Genomic DNA, 18,637 nt, shown 5'->3' with positions numbered 1-18,637 from the left:
ATATTGGCCAGTGTGGGCAAGTTAGACTGAAGGGCCTGTTTCCACACTGTAAGACTCTATAATTCAGGTTCCTGCCTCCAAATTGGTCTTGCCCCCATTTTGGACCTCAACCCGTGGAACAGTCCTATCTATCTCAGTAACTATTTAAAAACAAATAAGGGGGGGAGGCGTGTGAGGCGCAGGGGAGAGGGAAGTGGGCCTCAGTCTATCCCACGACAGAAGGGAGAGGAGTTGTACAGTTTGATAGCCACAGGGAAGAAGGATCTCCTGTGGCGTTCTGTGCTGCATCTTGGTGGAACCAGTCTGTTGCTGAAGGTGCTCCTCAGGTTGACCAGTGTGTCATGGAGAGGGTGAGCTGTATTGTCCAGGGTGCTCTGCAGTGTGAGGAGCATCCTCCCCTCTAAGGCCAACCTCCAACTCCACCCCTATCCTGCTGTTTTGCACTCATTGCATTTATTGGTGTATTTATCATTCATCGCTGTACAGATATTGCTTAAGATACCGTTATAGATACCATGTTAGGTTAAAGCCCCTGTCCCACTTGGGAAACCTGAATGGAAACCTCTGGAGACTTTGCTCTCCACCCAAGGTTTCCGTGCGGTTCCCGGAGGTTGCAGGTGGTTGCCGGAGTTTGCAGGTAGTGGAAGCAGGTAGGGAGACTGACAAAATCGTCAAAGAATTAAACCTTAGCTGAAAGTCCCTCGCAATATCGGGCTTCAACTTTGCGAGTGTTAGAGAGCATGAAATTCCTCCTCAGCTTCACGTTCCATGGGGACTTTCCCCAGCCACACCACCCAGCGTTAGGCAGCTGGAGTTTTTAAAGACTTCTAAACCTACCCAGTGTAAGATACGTTTCACTACCACTGAATCAGGGCAAACCTGAAAGACAAATGACCGAGTGAGCAGTGTGTTTCCCCAGGCACTTCCAAACAGGTTTCTTAACACAACAGATGGCTACACATAGCACAGACGTAAGTGAATGATTGCAATGGAAAAGGATACAAGTGCTTTCAAATGGCGAAACAGCGACCATCCGTCGAGGGATCTCATGATCTGGATGAGCGCTAAATAAAATCTGCAACCAGAAGAAAGTGATGTTGTTTGCAGACTGTTATAACTCATAGATTGAGGAACATGGGTAAGGGAGTTGGCATGTTTATCCCCATGGCCCTGTTCTGCAATGCAATCAGTTCAAAGCTCCTCTGTAATGTGCCTGCTCCTTATCCCTTAATACATTGGCTGAATCAAAAATCTATCAATCTAGATTTAACACTTACAAACTAACCAAGCATCAATTGTTGTTTGCAGAGGAGAGTTTAAATTTTGCAGACAAACCCCCCAACTTCTTGTACAAGTTAGATGCACCGAGTCTCTTGCCCATAGTAGGTGAATCGAGGAACAGAGGACATACTGTAGGTTAATGGTGAAGGGGAAAAGATTTAATAGCAATCTAATATAGGAGGCACCTTCTTGGAACATACAAGTTATTAAAAATCATTGATAAGTTATTTGTCCTGCTCTCCAAACTGAAACTGAAACTGAAGGTACGCGTGCAAATACTAAACCAATTGAATTGTTTCTGAAAAAGGGACTAGACCGAAACGTCGCCTATTTCCTTCGCTCCATGCCCGTTGAGTAACTCCAGCATTCTTGTCTACCTTTGATTTTCCAGCATCTGCCGTTCCTTCTTAAGCGAAATGTTTCTGCTTATGTTTTAACCTGACTTTGACCTTCCACATTTACTCTGATGAGCTGGTTTAATGGTTCGATACGAAAGTGACAACGTTACTTGATCTGATCCTCAAATCCCCTAAAGCAAAGTAGCCTCACACCACTTTGGTAGGGAGCTATTTAATTTTAAAGTGGCTGAGGGAACCACTTTTTTTTTTTTTTTTTTTTTAATCAAAATCTATTTTATTTAGTTTTCAGGACATAACAAAGTGCAAAGTTGTCTATTTGTTACAGACAGAGTGTATGGGGAAAAAAAAAACCCAACTTAAGCTAACATATAACAAGACAACAACAATAAAAGAAATTGAGATACCAAAAATAATCCCTCCCCAGTCACTGCCAGTGAGCGTATGCAAATATCAGTCTGTCGCAACAATAATCCACGATAAATGAATGGGTAGACTGTTAAGCTGTTAAACTGTGCTTGATGATCAAGCATTTACAAAGTCTGGAATGCATTTAAAAAAGGTCCCCACGCTTTCTGAAACCTTTCATTTGAGTGTTGGAGTACCTGAGTCCTGCTCAGGTGGTCGGAACCTAACCCGCCCTCTCATACTCAATGGCTGACAGATATTAAAGCGCGAGAAAATCAGGAACCACTTTGTTTGAGGTGGAAACTCAATACGTTCACAATTGACACTTTCTAAAGTGGCAAGAAAAGGAACACTTTAGTGTGTAGTTCAACAATTATCTGTAGAATGTCTGATATATGTGACTGGAACTCCAGTCCATCGGTTGTTTGTTGAACTATATAATAAGCAATGACATTTGGCGCCAGAGACATAGGTTCGATCCTGCCTACGGGTGCTGTCGGTATGGAGTTTGTATGTTCTCCCCACGACCTGCCTGGGTTTTCTCCGGGTGCTCCAGTTGTCCCCCACACTCCAAAGGCGTACAGGTTTCTCGGTTGATTGACTTGGTAAATGGCCGGTACCACTTGGTGATTTTTTCGGTGACTGTCGGCATCGTTGACTAACGTATCAGGCCACCGAAAAATACGCGGCGTGATGGCATATGACGCTCGGTGTTTTTTCAAGTGCCGCAAAATTTATTTTGTCGCTGCTGGATTTTGAAATGGTCAAAATCTTTTGGCGACACTAATATGGCGCCGGCAGTCGCCGAAAAAAATCGCCACGTGGGTCAGGCCCTTAAACTTGTAAACTGTCCCTAGTGTGTAGGATGGGGTTAGTGTGCAGGGATCGCTGGTCAGCGCACACTCGGTGGGCTGAAGGGCCTGTTTTTCCGCACTGTATCTGTAAACTAAACTAAATACTTTCTTGTAGTCTCTTTGTTGTACTAAACATCAGGTATTTCAGAGAAGCACCATTGAATATTGCAGTGATACAATTAGTATTATTGCATTCCCAACCAGTAAAGGGCCTGTCCCACCAGCATGCGATTGCACGCGTCTAGCGCGACCAAACGTGGTCGCTTGAGGCATACGGCTGCGCGGGGCCGGTCCCACTTCCAAGCGCGGAAGCGTATGGAGTTGTGCGGGGCTGGTCCCGACATCGCGCGGGGCTACGAAAATCCTGCACTGTCCGAAAATTCCACGCACCAACGGCCTGTCGGCCCGCAGGCGCATTGAGGGCGTACGCAGCATCTCAACGGGTGTATACAGCGTCTTGATGGCGTACACAGCATCTTGACGTCGTACGCAGCCCCTTGACGGCATCCGCCTAGCGCGTGGTGTTGCGTGATGACGTCACCGCCCGACGGCGTGCGACGTCCAAATTCAGTCAGCCCGCCTCCTGCCCAGCTGATTGGTGAATATGATGTCGGGACCAGCTCCGCACAAGCGGTTCGACATGGGACCGGCCCCGCGAGGCAGTACGCCTCAAGCGACCACGTTTGGTCACGCGAGACGCATGCAATCGCATGCTGATGGGACAGGCCCTTCACGCTTGCCAGAGACCAGCACCAGTAGGCTTCATTAACTTGTGTTTGTGCATTGTTACGATGTTATACTCTTGACAATCACAAAGAAGGAGAGCTAAGTAAAGCTAGCTCTACGGGAAGTAATAGAACACAGAGCACCTACTGAGCAAATGACTACAAAGATGAAGAGGCTGGAAATCTTCAGAACTCTTAACATATATCTGCAAAAAGAAACAAATAAAAAAAGGTGTAAATACAGACAAGCTCAATCACTTTTAACAGTCTATTAGCTTAAGTGATGCTGATTTAATTTAACACGGTTTGTACCTACCTTGAAATGCTCTGACATTGTACAGATGAACACAGATTATAACAGTCACATTTTTTTAATGCGGGGGTTAGTACTTGAAAATGCAGGCACATACTCTTACTGATTTGTAGTACAGATGAACGCAGATTGTAACACAGGTACATCATGTTTTACATGGGGGTAACGTGCAAGAAAAGCAGCACTGTAATTCAAAAACACGTATCTTAAACATATACACAACTACACTGTCAGTAGTAAATTTGAGGGCGTTATTCCAAAAATGCGAGCACGTAAATCATGCTTTGGTATCAAACAAACCAGCACGTTATTTTGCAAAGGCATAAATCAAACGCGCGCGAAATGCGAGGAGCCTGTATTTTAGAGTGCACTATTTTAAAGAGTGACAGAAGTAGGTTTCGAGAGTTTGCAAGTGATCTTAAAGATTCAAGATTGAAGATTGAAGATTCAAGATTCAAGATTCAATTTAATTGTCATTTGGACCCCTTGAGGTCCAAACGAAATGCCGTTTCTGCAGCCATACATTACAAACAAATAGACCCAAGACACAACATAATTTACATAAACATCCATCACATCGCTGTGATGGAAGGCCAAAAAAACTTATCTCTCCACTGCACTCCCCCCCCCCCCCCATGTCAGAGTCAAAGTCAAAGCCCCCGGCTGGAGATGGCGATTGTCCCGCGGCCATTAAAGCCACGCCGGGTGGTGCGAGGTCGCACACCGAGTTCTTGATGTTAGAGCCCCCGGCGTGCATTCGCAGAGTCCCGTGGCCATTCCAAGCCGCGCGGGGCGGTGATGTCAGGCCCCGCTCCAGGAGCTCTTCGACCCCGCAACTCGGGCGGGAGAAGTCGCCGTTGCGAGAGCCCTGAAAAGCGGTCTCCCTCCAGGGACCTGCGGGCTCCCGGTGCCGCCGTCCGCCAGACCCGCAGTTGCAGCCTCCAAATCTCCGGAGGTCGGGCCGCAGCAGCAGCAGCGCTCCACCACCGCTCCACCCGCTCCGGACTCGGCCAGCTCCGCGACGGTGACGGTGAGTCATCGGCACCTGAGTCCCCGGTCTTCTCCTGTTGGAGGCCGCTCCTCGTTGCAGCCCCAACGACAACGGAGACCCGACAAGAAAAGGTCGGGTCTCCCGTGCAGGGAGAGATTTAAAAGTTACCCCCTCCCTCCCTCCCCACCCCCACCCCCCCACACACACACCCCAACAAAAAATAACAAAAACTACATAGAAACATCGAAACATAGACAAAAAATAATAAAAATGCGGACGGGCTGCAGAGGCCGCTGCTGACAACCAGGTTGTGGGGAAAGTGCAGCACAAACAAAATGGTCAACAAGGCCTCCTTCAGTGTAGTGGATTTCTATTTTGTACTTGTTTAAATTCCCCATCAGTAGCACCACAAGCACTAAACAGCAGTCCGCACTGTAGAACGAGTTTCGAAGGCAGAGTACATTGCCCTTGTCAAATTGGGCGTTTGTGCTGCCAGGAGGGAGTGAATTTCTATTCAATGCAACTCACATCGATTCTCCTTTATTATACCGGCACTGTGGTGCAGCTCGTAGAGCACCAGAAACCCAGGTTTGATCCTGACCTCCGTTGCTGTCTGTGTGGAGTTTGCACATTCCCCCTGTTACCGCATGGGTTTCCCCCGGGTGCTCCAGTTTCCTTCCACATCCCAAAGACGTAAATCGCCTTGTGTGTGCGCAGGGAGTGGAGGCGAAAGTGAGAATGTCAGAAAAGGGCGATGGATGGTCAGCATGCACTCGGTGGGGCCGAAGGGCCTGTTTCCATGCTGTGTCTTTTGATCAATCCGACATTTATTTATACGTACAAAATAAGAACAATGTACCAACTCCAGCATTCTAAACTGTTTACATTGTGAGCAAAACATGAAATATGCCCCTTGCCTTAAGGTTTCTCTGCTTACATTCATTTCATAAAACCCATTAAGATGATTGGAAAATCATGCAGAAAGTAATCACACATAATAATCTAAAAAAAAGACCAATGCCATTTAATTATTTCAAGCTCCAGAACTTGGAGTAACTAATTGGTGGAGCAAAGTGGAAACAGATTCAATCAAAATCTGTAAATGGTTCCAGTAACCAAATGGTCCCCATGGGGCATCGGGAAGATACAGGTCGATAGGGTGGTCAAGTATGTATTCGGAACACTCGACTTCATCGGTCATGGTATTGAGTATAGAAGTTGGGATGTAGAGGCGAAGAACTGCAGATGCTGCTTTATATCAAATTTAGAGACACATTTGCTGGAGTAAAGTCAACATCGGGCAACATCTCTGGAGAAAACAAGTTAGGGCTTTATTCTTTGGAGGGCAGAAGGTTAAGGGGGGACTTGATAGAGGTTTTTAAATTGATGAGAGGGATAGACAGAGTTGACGTGGAAAAGCTTTTCCCACTGAGAGTAGGGAAGATTCAAACAAGGGGGCATGACATGAGAATTAAGGGACTGAAGTTTAGGGGTAACATGAGGGGGAACTTCTTTACTCAGAGAGTCGTAGCTGTGTGGAATGAGCTTCCAGTGAAGGTGGTGGAGGCAGGTTTGTTTTTATCATTTAAAAATAAATTGGATAGTTATATGGATGGGAAGGGAATGGAGGGTTATGGTCTGAGCGCAGGTATATGGGACTAGGGGAGATTATGTGTTCGGCACGGACTAGAAGGGTCGAGATGGCCTGTTTCCGTGCTGTAATTGTTATATGGTTATATGGTTATAAAAAGGATGGGTGATATTTCGGGTCCCGTCACAAAACATCTCCTTTTCCCCCAGAGATGCTGATGCTGAGTTACTCCAGCACTTTGTGCCTATCTAGAGATGTTATGTTACAGTTGTACAAGGCAGTGGTAAAGGTTACACTCAGAGTACTGTGTTTAGTTATGATCACCCTGCTACAGGAAGGATATTGTTAAGCTGGATAGGGTACAGAGAAGATTTGCAAGCACGGTGTCAAGACCTGAAGGCCTAAACTATTGGGTGAGGTTGGACAGGCTAAGAATTCATTCCTTGGAGCAGCAGGAGAAAGAGAGATGATCTCATAGAGGTGCATAAGATTTTGAGGAGAATAGATAGGGTAACTTCACAAAGTCTTTTACCAAGATTAGGGGACCAAAGGACATAGGTTTAAGGTGAGTTTCGCCCAGAGAGTTGTGAATTTGTGGAATTCCCTGCCACAGAGGGCAGTGGAGGCCAAATCACTGGATGGATTTAAGAGAGAGTTAGATAGAGCTCTAGGGGCTAGTGGAGTCAAGGGATATGGGCAGAAGGCAGGCACGGGTTATTGATAGGGGATGATCAGCCATGATCATATTGAATGGCGGTGCTGGCTCGAAGGGCCGAATGGCCTCGTCCTGCACCTATTTTCAATGTTTCAATGTTTCTATGTGAGAGAGATAAGATTTAATAGGAACCCGAGGGGCAACATTTTCACACAGAGGGTGGTGGACATATGGAACGAGCCGACAGAGGAGGTAGTTGAGACAAGTACTGCATCAACATTTAAATTACATTTGGACAGGTGCATGGATACATGGGGTAGGAAAGGTTTAGAAATTAGGTACACAAAATTGCTGGAGAAACCAGTGGGTGCAGCAGCATGCTATGGAGCGAAGGAATTATGCGACGTTTCGGGCCGAAACCCCTTCTTCAGACTGAGTGAGGGGGTGGGGCCTTGGAGAAGGAAGGAAAAGGGGATTCCCTTGGCCCAAGGGCGGGCATAGGAGGGTGGGAGGATACAGCTAGAGGGTTAACTGGCCTCAGGAGACCCAGCAAGGGCTAGCAAAATTGGGAGAATTCAATGTTAATGCCATCCGGACGCAAGGTCCCCAGGCGGAATATGAGGTGCTGTTCCTCCAATTTCCGCTGTTGCTCACTCTGGCAATGGAGGAGACCCAGGACAGAGAGGTCGGATTGGGAATGGGAGGGGGAGTTGAAGTGCTGAGCCACCGGGAGGTCAGGTTGGTTATTGCGGACTGAGCGGAGGTGTTCGGCGGTTTAAAGGGGTAAGGGCCAAACTCAGGCAGGTGTAGATGACGCATCTTGGTCAGCATGGGCCTGTTCCAATACTGTATGACTATGATTGATTGACTCGAAGAGCTTCACAGATAATTTTGAACTTTATGGTATATTAGTTCAATCTCGTGGTTACTTCACTCTGAAATAATTCAAAGGTTGCTTGCAGAGACTCTCATTTTCTTGCTGACTGTATGACCGATGGGGTCCAGTGAAGAGAAATGACTTTCATAGAACTGAGTTTACGTTTAAGAAAGCATATAGACAGGTACATGGATAGGGTAAGTTTAGATGGATAAGGACCAAATGTAGGCAGGTGGGAGTAGTGTTGATGAGGCATGTTGGTCAGCGTGGGCAAGATGGGCCTGTTTCACCACTGTATGACTATGTGTTGGGCCTGTCATATAAGACATGGCAGCAAGGGGGAAATAGTCATAGAGTTGCTGCCTTACAGTGCCAGAGACCCCAGTTGGATCCTAATTACGGGTGCCTGTCTGTACAGAGTTTGTTCGTTCTCCCCGTGACCTGCGTGGGTTTTCTCCGAGATCCAAAGACGAACAGGTTTGTAGGTTAATTGGCTTAGCATAAATGTAAAATTGTCTCCAGTGTGTGTAGGATAGTGTTAATGCGCAGGGATCACTGGTTGGCAAGGACTCGGTGGGCTGAAGGCCCTGTTTCTGCGTTGTATCTCTAAACTAAACTAAAATGGAAAAACTAAAATTCTGCATTGTTCTTCAATTCCATTTTCACCCTGTGCCTGGTGCGCATTTGATAAGGTCCCACATAGGAGATTAGTGGGCAAAATTAGAGCACATGGTATTGGGGGTAGAGTGCTGACATGGATAGAAAATTGGTTGGCAGAAAGGAAACAAAGAGTAGGGATTAACGGGTCCCTTACAGAATGGCAGGCAGTGACTAGTGGGGTACCGCAAGGCTCGGTGCTGGGACCGCAGCTATTTGCAATAACCATATAACCATATAACCATATAACAATTACAGCACGGAAAAAGGCCATCTCGACCCTTCTAGTCCGTGCCGAACACATAATCTTCCCTAGTCCCATACACCTGCGCTCAGACCATAACCCTCCATTCCCTTCCCAACTATCCAATTTATTTTTAAATGATAAAAACGAACCTGCCTCCACCACCTTCACTGGAAGCTCATTCCACACAGCTACCACTCTCTGAGTAAAGAAGTTCCCCCTCATGTTACCCCTAAACTTCAGTCCCTTAATTCTCAAGTCATGTCCCCTTGTTTGAATCTTCCCTACTCTCAGTGGGAAAAGCTTTTCCACGTCAACTCTGTCTATCCCTCTCATCATTTTAAAAACCTCTATCAAGTCCCCCCTTAAACTTCTGCGCTCCAAAGAATAAAGCCCTAACTTGTTCAACCTTTCTCTGTAATTTAGTTGCTGAAACCCAGGCAACATTCTAGTAAATCTCCTCTGTACTCTCTCTATTTTGTTGACATTCTTACTATAATTAGGCGACCAAAATTGTACACCATACTCCAGAATTGGCCTCACCAATGCCTTGTACAATTTTAACATTACATCCCAACCAATATACATCAATGATTTAGATGAAGGGATTCAAAGTAACATTAGCAAATTTGCAGATGACACAAAGCTGGGTGGCAGTGTGAACTGTGAAGAGGATGCTGTGAGAATGCAGGGTGACTTGGACAGGTTGGATGAGTGGGCAGATGTATGACAGATGCAGTTTAATGTGGATAAATGTGAGGTAGCAAAAACAGGAAGGCAGATTACTATCTAAATGGTGTCAAGTTGGGAAAAGGTGTACAACGGGATCTGGGGGTCCTTGTTCATCAGTCAATGAAAGTAAGCATGCAGGTACAGCAGGCAGTGAAGAGAGCCTCATCAGCAACAACGATGAGCTGGCCTACAGGGAGGAGGTCCAGCACTTAGCAGCATGGTGCGCTGACAACAACCTGGCCCTTAACTCCAAGAAGACCAAGGAGCTCATTGTAGACTTCAGGAAGTCCAGAGGCGGCACGCACACCCCCATCCACATTAACGGGACGGAGGTGGAACGTGTTTCTAGCTTCAGGTTCCTGGGAGTCAACATCTCCGATGACCTCTCTTGGACCCACAATACCTCTACTCTGATCAAGAAGGCTCATCAGCGTCTCTTCTTCCTGAGGAGACTGAAGAAGGTCCATCTGTCTCCTCAGATCCTGGTGAACTTCTACCGCTGCACCATCGAGAGCATCCTTACCAACTGCATCACAGTATGGTATGGCAACTGCTCTGTCTCCGACCGGAAGGCATTGCAGAGGGTGGTGAAAATTGCCCAACGCATCACCGGTTCCACGCTCCCCTCCATTGAGTCTGTCCAAAGCAAGCGCTGTCTGCGGAGGGCGCTCAGCATCGCCAAGGACCGCTCTCACCTCAACCATGGACTGTTTACCCTCCTACCATCCGGGAGGCGCTACAGGTCTCTCCGTTGCCGAACCAGCAGGTCGAGGAACAGCTTCTTTCCGGCCGCTGTCACTCCACTAAACAACGTACCTCGGTGACTGCCAATCACGGACCCCCCCCCCCCCCCCGGACACTTTTTTTTTTTTTATTCAAATCATTTGCTATGTCGCTCTTCCAGGGAGATGCTAAATGCATTTCGTTGTCTCTGTACTGTACACTGACAATGACAATTAAAAGTGAATCTGAATCTGAATCTGATCTGAAAGTGAATGGCATGTTGGCCTTTATTACAAGAGGAGTTGAGTATAGGAGCAAAGAGGTCCTTTTGCAGTTATATAGGGCCCTAGTGAGACCACGTCTGGAGTATTGTGTGCCGTTTTGGTCCCCTAATTTGAGGAAGGACATTCTTGCTATTGGGGGAGTGCAGCGTAGGTTTACAAGTTAATTCCCGGGATGGCGGGACTGTCATATGCTGAGAGAATGGAGTGGCTGGGCTTGTATACTCTGGAGTTTAGAAGGATGAGAGGAGATCTTATTGAAACATATGATTATTGAGGGTTTGGACACGCTAGAGGCAGGAAACATGTTCCCGGTGTTGGGGAAGTCCAGAACCAGGGGCCACAGTTTAAAAATAAGGGGTAAGCCATATAGAACGGAGAGTTGAGTCTGGATATTTTCAAGAGAGAGCTAGATAGGGCTCTTAAAGATCGTGGTCAGGGGAAATGGGGGGAGGCAGGAACGGGGTACTGATTGGGGATGATCAGCCATAGTTATAGGATAGTTATATGGACGGGAAGGGAATGGAAGGTTATGGTCTGAGCGCAGGTATATGGGACTAGGGGAGAATATGTGTTCGGCACGGACTAGAAGGGTCGAGATGGCCTGTTTCCGTGCTGTAATTGTTATATGGTTATATGGGTATATGGATCACATTAAATGGTGGTGCTGGCTTGAAGGGCCGAATGGCCTACTCCTGCACCTATTGTCTGTTGAAGTTGCAGCAGAACATATGAAGAAAGCAGCTTATTTCAACTAACTTTATCCTTCAAGAGTGCTGTCTCTCTAGGGTAATATCTTTTTTAGTAACTAGTTCCTGCACCACAATGCTTCATTCCCTCGAGAACTCCATCAGCATCTTACTACTAAGCTATTCCTCACGGTACACCTTAATGACATTGCCCTTTTGTCACAGACAATAGCGGAAAAATAACAAAGTGGTGGTACCTCCTTACTGACACCTTCCTCAAGGGAGTTAAAAAATGTTTCAGAATACATTTCCAGCTCGAAAGATCACTCTGCGAATGGGAAATGGTTGACTAAGAAGCTTGTCCATTGAAACTGTGCCGCTTTCCTCCATAGTGCAGCAACATGATCAGGAACTGCACAGCAGTACCAGAAAATCAACAACAACAAAAATCCTGCATCTGCTGGATATCTGTAAAAAAAATAACAGGAAAGCTGGGAACACTCAGGCAGAGAATTCCACAGACTCACCACTCTCTGTGAGAAAAAGTGTTTCCTCATCTCCGTTCTGTGCAGCAGGCAGTAAAGAAAGCGAATGGTATGTTAGCTTTCATTGCAAAAGGATTTGAGTATAGGAGCAGGGAGGTTTTACTGCAGTTGTACAGGGTCTTGGTGAGACCACACCTGGAGTATTGCGTACAGTTTTGGTCTCCAAATCTGAGGAAGGACATTATTGCCATAGAGGGAGTGCAGAGAAGGTTCACCAGAATGATTCCTGGGATGTCAGGACTGTCTTATGAAGAAAGATTGGATAGACTTGGTTTATACTCTCTAGAATTTAGGAGATTGAGAGGGGATCTTATAGAAACTTACAAAATTCTTAAGGGGTTGGACAGGCTAGATGCAGGAAGATTGTTCCCGATGTTAGGGAAGTCCAGGACAAGGGGTCACAGCTTAAGGCTAAGGGGGAAATCCTTTAAAACCGAGATGAGAAGAACTTTTTTCACACAGAGAGTGGTGAATCTCTGGAACTCTCTGCCACCAGAGGGTAGTTGAGGCCAGCTCATTGGCTATATTTAAGAGGGAGTTAGATGTGGCCCTTGTGGCTAAAGGGATCAGGGGGTATGGAGAGAAGGCAGGTTCGCGATACTGAGTTGGATGATCAGCCATGATCATATTGAATGGCGGTGCAGGCTCGAAGGGCCGAATGGCCTACTCCTGCACCTATTTTCTATGTTTCTATGTTTCTATGTTCTAAATGGCTTACTCCTTATTCTTAAACTGTGTGGCCCCTGGTTCCCCAATATCGGGAACATGAATCGAAACCCATGTGGCTCTGTAAGGCATCAACTCTATCCCTGCCTACGCCCCTGTGCTGACCATGTGGGAGGAATCTGGGAAACCCGGAGGAAACCCACGCAGTCACTGGGAAAACATGCAAACTCCGCGCAGACAGCACCAGAGGTTTGGATCGAATCCGAGTCTCTGATTCTGTGAGGCAGAAGCTCTGCAGACTGTCCCACTGTGACACCCAAAATAGTTGCTTAGGGAACTATTGTGCGCGCGCTTTGGAGAAACCACTGCAGGGACATTAGTGCCATTAGCTGGAACACAGAGAAACTGGAGCCAAATCCTTTTCAAAAGTGGAACAGCCTTCAACTTTGAACATCAGATGTTGGATGTGTGGATGGATACAGCGAGTTTTCACTCGAGTGAGTTTAAAATAACTTCACTGAACGGTTTATCAATCCTTTAAGAATTATATCAGCAGGAGGAAGATGGAATAATAAGAAAAGGCATGGTGGAGCATGAATTGAGAAGAGACTGCTACAGGGTGACAACAGGTCAGCGAAGAATATTACTCATCCTATCTGAGACATCGCCACTGTGCATTAAATCCGTCACCCTCCAGCAGTGCACATTGTGTGGAAAGAAATTCAATGATCACAGCGGGACAGGCAAGGAAATACACAATGTCCTACCTTCCCTACCCTGGGTTATTTTTTATTAAAGTTGTACTTTAACAGTTGTGCAGCTTTATAATCCAAAGGTAATATAAATCCAGGATGTACTTGGATGAAAACAAACATAATTTAGTGCAGTGAAGTCATTAATATATATTTTGTATTGTGAAAGACCCATGTACAGCACAGTGGCACAACTGCCTCACAGCGCCAGAGACCCAGGTTCAATACTGACCTCGGATGCTGCCTGTGTGGAGTTTGCATGCTCTCTCCCTGTAACCTCGTGGGTTTGTACTGGTTGCTGTAGTTTCCTCCCACATTCCAAAGACGTGGGGGGTTTGTAGGTTAATTGGCCTCTGAAAATTGTCCCTTGTGTAGGGAGTGGATGTGAAAGTGTGAATGGGTGATCGATGTGATAGATGACATGGACTTGGCTGGCCAAAGGGCCTGTATCCATATGAAGGTAGACACAAAAGGCTGGAGTAACTCAGCGGGACAGGCAGCATTTCTGGAGAGAAGGAATGGTTGAAGGAAGGTTGGACCTTTCTCAGTCTGAAGAAGGGTGTCGACTCGAAACATCACCCATTCCTTCATTCCAGAGATGCGGCCTGTCCCGCTGAGTTAAGGGCCTGTCCCACTTGGGCGTGATTCGCACGTCACATGGCGAGCAAAGATTTTGTGAATCCCAAAATCCTGGGGCGCCGCGCATGACCGCGCGTCACTGCCTACGTCACCACGCACCATGCGCGCGTAATGCACGCATCACATGCACGTCACGACACGCACGTCGTGCATCGTGATGCATAAATTATGTCGCGTAAATGGCGCGCAAATGGCGCCCAAGTGGGACAGGCCCTTTACTCCAGCATTTTGTGTCTATCTTCGGTGTAAACCAGCATCTATAGTTCCTTCCTACCTGGTTCCATACTGTGTCTTTCATTAAATCAATCGCACAGCATTGCATTCACAGAAACATAGAGAATAGGTGCAGGAGTAGGCCATTCAATATGGCATGATGGCGTTCATTGCACAAGGATTCGAGTTTAGGAGCAAGGAAGTCCTACACCAGCCTTTTTTGTCTACTGCATATATATGTATATATATATATATGTGTGTGTGTGTGTGTGTGTGTGTGTGTGTGTGTGTGTGTGTGTGTGTGTGTGTGTGTGTGGGTGTGTGTGTGTGTACATGTGTGTGTGTGTGTGTGTGTGTGTGTGTGTGTGTGTGGGTGTGTGTGTGTGTGTGTGTGTGTGTGTGTGAGTGTGTGTGTGTGTGTGTGTGTGTGTGTGTGTGTGTGTGTGTGTATATATATATATATATACACATATCAATAAAATAGAGATATACAGAGGATATTTACTACATATATGTTGCCACATATACAACACACACACATATTTATGTAGGTCTTTATATAGCCAGAAAAAGGGAATTTGATAGAGGGCTTTAAAATGATGTGAGGGATAGACAGATTATGTATTGTAGCTTAGATTACTTTGAATATACATATATTAATATAGAGGACAGTAGAATTCCTGACAGAAGTTTAGGGGTAATATAATATCTGAGTGGTAATGACACCAGTGGAAGTGGTGGAGGCAGGTTTTGGGTCTACTGTATATAAATTGGATATATATGGATGTGTGTGCGTGGTGTGGTTATGGTGTGAGTGTGGCAGGTGGGTGGGTGTGTGTGACTTGTGTGTGTGGTGTGTGTGTGTGTAATTGTTATATGGTTATATGGTTATGCGTGGTATCATGTATCATATATATATATACATACATATATATATATATATATATACACATACATATACATATATATACACACATATACACACACACACACACATATTTATGTATTTTATATAGCCATAAAAAGAATTTCAGGGATGTGTGTGTGCAAATTATTATTGTAACTAGATTATATAAATATACATATATTAATATATATATAGTATTATTCCTGAGAAACTGCATTAAATAATATCAAAGCCACAGGAAAGAGCAGTAGAAAATAGCAACAGCAGGAAAGAAAACAAATTATTAATGCCGACTCATTAATGAAATGCAATGGCAGAACAGAATAGTGGTTACCTCAGTGGGTTGGGAAGTTTGAAGTTCAGATGAAGACTGTCCAGGATGTCACACTTCTCAGAGGAGTTAGATGCCGAGAGCCAACCCACCTCACTTCCCAGTCGGCCCCTGCCTTCCAGTTCACTTGAGCTGCATTCCCACAACTCATCGGGGGCCAGGTAATCCCTTTCACGAAGTGTCAAGTAGTTTTTCCTGGAAAAAAAACCTTACTTTCACCTCTCTCCAAGATGCAACAGGACGATCAACGTTGACAACCGTACACAGGAGACATTGCACAGATTGGGATAGGTGCTTCACAGTCCAACCAGGCTTAAAATTGACAATTAACATACAATGAGAGTCAAGGGTCAAGTGTGTGTCATTGTCGCCCTTTGTGTGGCGACTATTTGCATACCTTGCAAGAATTTCACTGTGACTTGTCACATGTAACAATAAAGTATTCATTCATTCATTCTTATGTGTACCAATAACAGAATAATGAAATTCTTACTTACAGCAGGCTAATAGGCCTACAAACACAATACACAAGGATAATGCATAATTAACACAATTCAAAAAATTAATAATCACAATACCAGTGCAAAATAATGTCCTTTGTTCATCTAAAGACAGTTCATAGTTGAGGTTACCTTTATAAACCTCTGCAGTTGTACAGGGGCCTTGCTGAGATCACACCTGGAGTATTGTGTGCAGTTTTGGTCCCCTAAATTGAAGAATGACATTCTTGCAATTGAGGGAGTGCAGCGTAGGTTCACAAGATTAATTCCCGGGATGGCAGGACTGTCCTATGATGAAAGAATGGAGCGACTGGGCTTGTATTCACTGGAATTTAGAAGAATGAGAGGGGAGAGGGGATCTTATAGAAACATATAATATTATTAAGGGATTGGACACGCTAGATGCAGGAAACATGTTCCCGACGTTGGGGTAGTCCAGAACCAGGGGCCACGGTATAAGAATAAGAGAGCAAGCCATTTAGAACTGTGATGAGGAAAAACCTTTTCACTCAGAGGATTGTGAATTTGTAGAATTCTCTGCCTCAGAAGGCAGTGGAGGCTGATTCACTGGATGAATTCAAAAGTGAGTTTGATAGAGCTCTTAGGGCTAGCGGAATCAAGGGATATGGGGAGAAGGCAGGAACGGGGGGGTACAGATTGTGGATGATCAGCCATGATCAACTTGAATGGCGGTGCTGGCTCGCATGGCCGAATGGCCTACTCCTGCACCTATTGTCTACGTATCTATGCTGATGTACCACAATATTTGTATTCCCCCTTCTACAGTACCTGTAGTCTTTTTCTGCATTAACATTAAGAGTTGCTAGCCATTTTAATACCCTTCTTCTTCCCATACCAACCTTACCATTCCCAGGCTCCTCTGTTGCCAGAGAGGGGCCACTTGGATGAACAGCTCCTTGTACTCCACTTGGGTCAACTACTTGGGTCTGGACACAAAACGTCACCCATTCCTTTTATCTAGAGATGCTGCCTGTCCCGCTGAGTTACTCCAGCATTTTGTGTCTATCTTCGATGGTTTGTGGCATGCAGATGTACCACAATGATGTGCCGCAGATGTAATCTAGTCTGTCCTTTTCCCTCCACTGATACTCCCTGGTCTATTGAGATCCTGCTGTTCTTCATGTTTTACTAAAGAAGGTTATTATTTTAATGTAATAAAAAAAATAACATTTTATGTAGTCAGTATCAATATCTGGACCTCCCTGATGAATTCTTCCAGTATTCTGTTTGAACAAATACATTATCTGCCTATCATGTCCTCAGGACAAATAACATATTTCAATTCCCACTGCCTGATGTAGGTTTGCAATATTTACTATTTAATGGTGCCAGATCTGGAGAAACGTCATGCTCTAGGGCTGCATGTAAACCATCCAAATATTTAATGCATGGAAATGTTATTGTTGGCGCAGCGGTAGAGTTGCTGCCTTGCAGCGCCAGAGACCCGGGTTCGATTCTGACTATGGGTGCTGTCTGTACGGACTTTGTACGTTCTCCCCCTTCTCCCCGTGACCTGCGTGGGTTTACTTCGAAATCTTCGGTTACCTCCCACACTCCAAAGACGTACAGGTTTTGCAGGTTAATTGGCTTGGTGTAACCGTAATAATGGTGCCTGGTGCGTGTAGGGTAGTGTTAACGTGCGGGGATCATTGTTCGTTGTGCACTCGGTGGGCTGAAGGGCCTGCTTCTGCGCTGTATCTCTTACACTAAACTAAACTAAATATAATGCTAAAATGCAACGTATGCAACTTTGTAGGACGTTGGTTCGGCCACATTTGCAATATTGCATGCAGTTCTATTCACCCCACTAGAGCAAGGATGTGGAGGCTTTAGAATGGGTACAGAGGAGGTTTACCAGAATATTGCCTGGATTAGGAGGTATTATAGAAGTTGGGATGTAATGTTAAAATTGTACAAGGCATTGGTGAGGCCAATTCTGGAGTATGGTGTACAATTTTGGTCGCCTAATTATAGGAAGGATGTCAACAAAATAGAGAGAGTACAGAGGAGATTTACTAGAGTGTTGCCTGGGTTTCAGCAACTAAGTTACAGAGAAAGGTTGAACAAGTTAGGGCTTTATTCTTTGGAGCGCAGAAGGTTAAGGGGGGACTTGATAGAGGTCTTTAAAATGATGAGAAGGATAGACAGAGTTGATGTGGATAAGCTTTTCCCACTGAGAGGAGGGAAGATTCAAACAAGGGGACATGACTTCAGAATTAAGGGGCTGAAGTTTAGGGGTAACATGAGGGGGAACTTCTTTACTCAGAGAGTGGTGGCTGTGTGGAATGAGCTTCCAGTGAAGGTGGTGGAGGCAGGTTCGTTTTTTATAATTTAAAAATAAATTGGATAGTTATATGGACGGGAAAGGAATGGAGGGTTATGGTCTGAACGCAGGTATATGGGACTAGGGGAGAATACGTGTTCGGCACGGACTAGAAGGGTCGAGATGGCCTGTTTCCGTGCTGTAATTGTTATATGATTATATGGTTATCTACAGGGAGAGGTTGAACACTTGAATTGTTTTCTCTGGAATGCCAGAGGATGCGGGAAGCCCTGATAGAACAATATAAAATGATAAGAGGCATAGACGGGAAAGACAGTCAGAACCTTTTCCCCCAGGATGTAGAGGGCATAACTTTATGGCTAAAGGAGAAAAGTTTAAAGGAGATGTGTGGGGTAACTTTTT

The 18,637-nt window shown here is 45.4% G+C and overlaps 1 protein-coding gene across 1 annotated transcript in view; it reads right to left on the bottom strand.

The window, feature by feature from the left end:
* Positions 1 to 18,637, bottom strand: part of oca2 (oculocutaneous albinism II) — a 358,288-nt gene that overhangs the window by 301,816 nt on the left and 37,835 nt on the right. The window contains exons 4-6 of the mRNA XM_055636431.1: positions 15,434 to 15,625; positions 3,773 to 3,830; positions 1,003 to 1,075 (exon numbers count right to left, since the gene is read on the bottom strand). Of these exons, the coding sequence (XP_055492406.1) occupies positions 1,003 to 1,075; positions 3,773 to 3,830; positions 15,434 to 15,625 (323 nt within the window). The remainder of the gene's footprint in view (positions 1 to 1,002; positions 1,076 to 3,772; positions 3,831 to 15,433; positions 15,626 to 18,637) is intronic.

This window comes from Leucoraja erinacea, chromosome 6 (assembly GCF_028641065.1).
Source record: "Leucoraja erinacea ecotype New England chromosome 6, Leri_hhj_1, whole genome shotgun sequence".
Lineage (NCBI taxonomy): Eukaryota > Metazoa > Chordata > Chondrichthyes > Rajiformes > Rajidae > Leucoraja > Leucoraja erinaceus.
This window is presented reverse-complemented; position numbering and strand designations above follow the sequence as displayed.